General features: G+C 41.7%; 1 protein-coding gene across 4 annotated transcripts in view; it reads right to left on the reverse strand.

Annotated features, from left to right (window-relative positions):
* The window catches only part of eml5 (EMAP like 5), a 35,075-nt gene that overhangs the window by 13,994 nt on the left and 15,081 nt on the right, over positions 1–6,000 (reverse strand). For all 4 annotated transcript variants that reach the window (XM_078278433.1, XM_078278430.1, XM_078278431.1 and 1 more), the window contains exons 7-16: positions 5,493–5,694; positions 5,099–5,236; positions 4,712–4,968; positions 4,348–4,560; positions 4,080–4,247; positions 2,824–2,930; positions 2,621–2,739; positions 2,282–2,468; positions 2,030–2,135; positions 1,461–1,554 (exon numbers count right to left, since the gene is read on the reverse strand). In XM_078278433.1, coding sequence (XP_078134559.1) covers positions 1,461–1,554; positions 2,030–2,135; positions 2,282–2,468; positions 2,621–2,739; positions 2,824–2,930; positions 4,080–4,247; positions 4,348–4,560; positions 4,712–4,968; positions 5,099–5,236; positions 5,493–5,694 — 1,591 coding nt within the window. The remainder of the gene's footprint in view (positions 1–1,460; positions 1,555–2,029; positions 2,136–2,281; positions 2,469–2,620; positions 2,740–2,823; positions 2,931–4,079; positions 4,248–4,347; positions 4,561–4,711; positions 4,969–5,098; positions 5,237–5,492; positions 5,695–6,000) is intronic.

A 6,000-nucleotide genomic window follows, 5' to 3' on the forward strand; every position in this document is an offset into this window, starting at 1 on the left:
ATGCCTCACGTAGTTTGGAGTATCAAAATGTTTCGGAATATACACAATAAATCCAACAATGTAACAATGTGTTACACAGCATGGGGACTGGATTAACATTGTAAAATAAATAATTGTCTCACTCTTAGAGAGCTGTGTTTTTGGTGTTGTACTTAAAAACCCAATTAAATAATAACCTTTAAAAAATAAACTGAGCATGGCGTGAGAGGGATTGTGGTATTGATAGACTTTCAGGGATGGCTCCCTAATAAGCACTACAAACAAACTGGAGAAATAAATACTTTAAGTTCTCTAATTGTTGCCCTTTATGCTCCTCTCCCTCTAACACCCACTTCCCCTCTCCCAGCTGAAGACTAGACAGTGACAGTGCACAAGCTAGGCTGTGTCAGGCCCCATTTCCCTCTGCCCGCCTCACTTCATTGCCCACCAGGGTCTACAAAGGAGATTAGTGCAGCTCCAAGCTGTCCCTGAGCTGCAGTGAGAGCCTGGCACACAACACGCAAGAGAACAACCCGCAATGCACGGCTCCAAACTAGCCAGGGGGAATTCCAATGGCGTAGATGCTAAATGTGAACATCAAGTAGAACAAGCAACAAAGCAAAAGCAGAGATATTTTTGGATGTGGATGTTTTCCAGTTAGATTCCTGCTGGTTTTCAGGTTATATCATTTTACCTGCCGTGAAATTGAAAATCATATGTTCTGAACAAATGTACACCTCTCATTCTTTGCAGCAATTCATTATGAAGGTCTGGTAATCCACTTGCATCAAATGCACAAGCCTGTTGTGTGTGCTCCATATCTGGTCGCATGTATAGTTTACATCCTATGTACACAGCAATCATTTGCATCATTGTCTCCAGCGGGATAGGAAATCAGTCTGTCACAGTTGAGCTCAGGATTATGTCGCCTTGGACACTCGTAAAGTAAGTCTCATCTTTGATGTACTTTTAAAGATGTGGAGTTTTATATTTAGTCTTTATGATCCAAGTTGTTTCAGCTATCATGACAAAAATGATGCAAGTACTACTTTCCATTTATCCTTTTTATTACTTGATTATTTTTACAACCCGTTTGTATCGCTTTGTACCTCGAAAACAGGGTGAATCTGTAAAAGACACATTTTCTCTTATATGTTTCCTTGTCAAAATAAAATCTAATATATAAAGTGCCTAAACTCGCCAGGATGAGCCCATGGAGATTAAAAGTATTTCTCTTTAATTATGGATCTGCAGATGGGGCCCTGGGGCAAACTCCCACTCTAACCATTCAGACTCTGACAGTGTGATTGATGGAAGTGGTTTCCATTTAACCCTCATCAATAAATGTCCATATTTAAACGAAAAGCGCTCAAACAATCTTTAGAATTAATAGGAAGGTTTGTCAAAGCTTTTTGGTTGTGGGGACAGCACATGCTGCATGCTGAAAGGCCTGAAGGCAGCCGTGTAACCACTGTACTAACCGCATGGCAGAGAGCTTCTCCCCCTTCCTCCAGTCCCACAGCACAATGGTGTGATTGTCGTCCAGGCCCACCGAGGCCAGTCGTTTTCCATCCACTGTGGAGAGAAAACCAAAACCATTCAGTACAGCAGAGACAGAGCCAGCTCCTGCTTTGGTTTAGTGAAGTTTGGGCCTTGTTGGCAACATGAAAGCAGCCCGGTGGGTTTGATCTACGGCGATTAACGTACACTGACAAACAGATCAGCAACGAAATGAAACGAAAGAAAAAAAAAAGGCTGCCTCTGTCTGGGGCCAATTATTAAGAGAAGGGACATGAACAGCTCTACCTTGATGCCGTCACACGGGTGCTGAGACTAAAAGAAAGCAGAAACAGGTTTTTCGGTGTTGCTTGTCAAGTGAGTGTCTTGTAAATGTTCCTGTTTCTTTTATGTGAGAAAACAAGTTTTTTGTTCCCCTTGTGAAAGCAGGATGTCTTGAAGAATTTGTGAAAAAATAAAAAGTATGTTATGTCAAATCTGTCTGGATAAAAGAACTAAAAGCAGTCTGAGAAAAAAAAAAACACTGAAATACCAGAAAAGTCCAGAGCGCACACTCCAAGCTGGTGGAAACCCCTCAACACAGACATGGGTTTTAACGTTTCTGTGTCCCATATGTGGATGGAGGAATCTCTGCCGACCTGGTGGACAAGAACATCCAAAGTATGTACACAATCTACTTAGTTCAACCCATTCACACAAGCTAATTTTGAGTCTGATATGGCAAAGAATCTCTCTCAGCTCATCTCTGAGGAGCAATGAAATAAACTAAAAGACTAAAAGTTACCTGGCCTGTTGCTACAAAGTCCTTCAGGGGGTGGATAGCTAGACAGAGGATGTCATCATCATGGCCCATGTAGAAACGTTGGGTATTCTGCTGTCTGTTGTACACAACCCCAATGGCAGCTACATGGTAGACTATCTCCCCGGTCTGGGTGTAGAACAGGTTGCTCCTGCAATCATAACCCCTGTAGCTGCAAACAACAAAAGAGGAAAAAGACTATATTATGGGCTTAATTACAAAGTGAGATGTCTCCAATTTCTAAAAGGTTGTCTACTTGAAATCCATCGAACAATATCAGGTTTTCCAGAGATTCTCTTTCATGATGCTACAGAGTAAGCCTACCCATGAATGAAGTGCAGCTTCACCCCGCTCCCCGGTGCTCGCTCTCTTTTCTTCATGGCCGTTGCTCGATGCTTCTCTTTGCACTGCTCTTTGAGCTGAGGTAGATCTTCTTTATACACCTGGATACACATAGAAAAGTGTTTACCTTTTCTGTTGATATGATTATCAGGGAACAAGGGGAACATCTTAATATAATCACAAACCTGTCGGCGATACGTGAGCTGCGTCTCCTGCTCAATTTCTGAGTCCATCTCAGGTACATCTGACTGATCAGAGTCCGATTCTTCGCTGTTAGAGTCTGCAAAGGTCTCTGCGGGCAGAAACAAGGTTGCATCACACCTTGCCAACAAAATCTTTCCATGCCTCTAAATCAGACAAATATTCCTCTGCAAACACTGCATCCTGTTTCAGTAGAAGTGAGGGTCAATTATGTCATCATTCTGTGACATCTCCTTTTTATCAGGCAGTCGTGCTTCACAGTGACATCGCTTAAGACAAATGTATGAAAAATGCTGATGCAGCACAGTGAAGCCGTGCCAAGACAAGGCAATAAGCAGAACTGGCAGCTAAGAGTGGCTACTCACAAAATCCATTAGGAAAATTAAAAGGAAAGGCAGTTAGTATGTGCTTTAATTTCAGAAAGCACAGCTGCGCTCTGTCTCCAGAAAAAATATGACTTGGGAATGACAATGCAATTATACTTTCCAAGCTTCGTTCACTTTTATTGGATTTGTCTTTTTAATTAATGTGATGGCCGATCCTTTGCAGAGCTTTATAGAAATGGCAGTTCATGAGCAAAAAGTACGGAAAGGGAACAATGTAGTACATTGCTCGCTGGTGGTTTAGCACATCAAGTTCATGAGGCTGGTTGGAGCACTCAGTATGGGTGCACACTATGTGACAGCCAGTTACATTCATACAACCCCCTAATATGTAACTAAAAATACTATAATAAGACATAATATTTCTTTAAATGGGTTGACATTACTACAATTACTAGACATTTTAGGAAATGGTATTAGCTTTCTTGCCGATAGGTAAATAACAAGATCACTACCAGGCTCATGTCTGTGCTTCAAAGAAACAGTTTGATGTTGTGGGAAATACGCTTATTCTGATTCTTGCTGAGAGTTATCTCTAATGCTCACTTATTTACATGCTATATCGCATTTGTTTAATCCGTACCAAAGCTGAAGTGTATAAGGACATCAAAATTTGCATCACGGTTCTCTACCCCGACCTAATCAGATAATGTCTTGTTGGCAGGAGCCACAGATTTTGTGAAATAAGTAATATATGTAATGCAAGTCACTGTTCTTCACACAAAGCTACATTAAAATGTTACACTTTAATATTCCTAATCAGATTGATCAGAAGGTAAAATAAAAGTCCTCTTTTTTGGGGAAAATATATTCCCACATTACGGTTAAATAATGACTGGGCCAGGGTATCATCTTACCTTGTGTTGCTATATGTACAGCCTCTTTAGACTTTCTTTCGGGAACAAACTTCCACTGGAACACTGAGTGATCAGCACCACCAATAGTTATGACCCACTGGTAGTCATGTGACCATCTGGCATTGGTTATGTGGGCTGAATGACCTAAATACTTTTTAAATTTTGCACCTAAAATCAAGAGTAAACATATCAGTAACACAGTAGATAATAATATCAGAACATCTGTACTTAACTCTCCTTAAAAATTCAATAATTGGGTCTTCTTTACCTTTTTTCACACATGGATATCGTAAAAGTTTGACTAATCCGTAGTCGTCAGCTGTTACTAAGACTTGATTGTTAAAGTTGGCGTCCACAGAGTTAATGTCATTGATATCTGAGTACTTGGGCCATATTCCATTAACCTCAGGGCCCAACACACATGTCCATGAAGCCCACTGTACCAGCTTCAGCTCCTCCCTGTTGGTCACCTCCTTCCCACCTCAACAGAAGACAAAAACATTTGATCTCACAAAGAAGCTCAGGGACAGTATTATATTAAAGCAACTCTTTTTGGCTTGTCGATTGCCAGTATTTTGCAGAGAACAGGATTCAAATAGTTGTAACGTGGGAACATGGACTATGTGACCTACTTGGCATTCTGTAGAAGAGTCTCCTGCCGCTGCCATCATTGGTCTGCAGGTACTTGCTGTCCGTGGACCAGTCCATGTGTGTGATGAAGCTGTTGGAGCCGATGCACTCGCCCACCTTCTTGTACCTCTGCACCACACCATAGATATCCACTGAATTATCATTAGAGCCAACAGCCAAGTGGGCCCCATCGGGGGAATACTTCAACTCATGGATGGCTTCCTTCCTGTCCTTGATGTGCACCACCTCTGTCATATCTCTGGAGGGAAGCAGGGAAAAGTAGCTTGAATAAGGAGCTACAATGGACACAAAATGATGAAGCTCTTCATCATAGTAGCCATTCACAGAAGATCAAGATTTCCCATTTGGCCTTTGAAATGTGTACCCACCTCACTCTGAGAATGGTGAAGGAGCCATCCTTCATTCCCAGCGCAAGGTGGATGCCATCAGTGCTCACAGCTGCACAGCGGATAGGCTCCTCCATGTTACAGCGAGCTATCAGTGCATGATCTATAAGGCTCCATATCCTTTAGATACAGAGAAATAGGACAGATGAAGAGTCAAAGCAGTGATGAGATTACATAGAGTCAACAACCATAGCAATGATGTTTGTGGTGTCTGTTGTGTTATATATTAGGTATTTTTAATAACTTTTATAACTGCTTTATTATTGTAGATTTTAGTTAACAAAGATATTAAAAAATAAAACAAAATTAATTGGTTGATACTGATTTAAACAAAATCAGTTATTTGCACATCGTGGTAACATGACCCCAGCTTCACCTGACTGAGCGATCATCACTTCCTGTCATGGCCAGAGGCTTGGTGGGGTGGACAGCTAAAGCCCACAGCTCACCCTCACAGTGACCCTGCATAATGAGGAAGGGCTTGGTGCGGTCGTGGACCACCACTTCAAAGATCTCACTGTCTTGCGTGCCCACCAGGATGTGATCTCCCCGCCAGCACACGCTGCGCACAGACAGCCCTATCAATAGCACACACATGCACTTAAAAATCAGGAATAAATTGAAAAAGCATGCTAACATGAAAGCAGACAGACATTTGCCAACGCTTATACAGTCATTATAAAAGACATGACAGGGATAATAAAGACAGGAGGTGCAAATAGTCATCTGCAGACTATCCAGGACGGAGATTTTAACAGGAAAATATAATGACAGCACATGTTGTCAAGCCAATCTGCCAACTGACTCTGGGTAATACAGCCAGAAGAGGATGGAGGAAGCATGTGCTGTATACATATATGAACATGACATCTGTATACAGTGTA

Source organism: Sander vitreus, chromosome 20, assembly GCF_031162955.1.
Source record: "Sander vitreus isolate 19-12246 chromosome 20, sanVit1, whole genome shotgun sequence".
In the NCBI taxonomy this organism is placed as follows: Eukaryota; Metazoa; Chordata; class Actinopteri; order Perciformes; family Percidae; genus Sander; species Sander vitreus.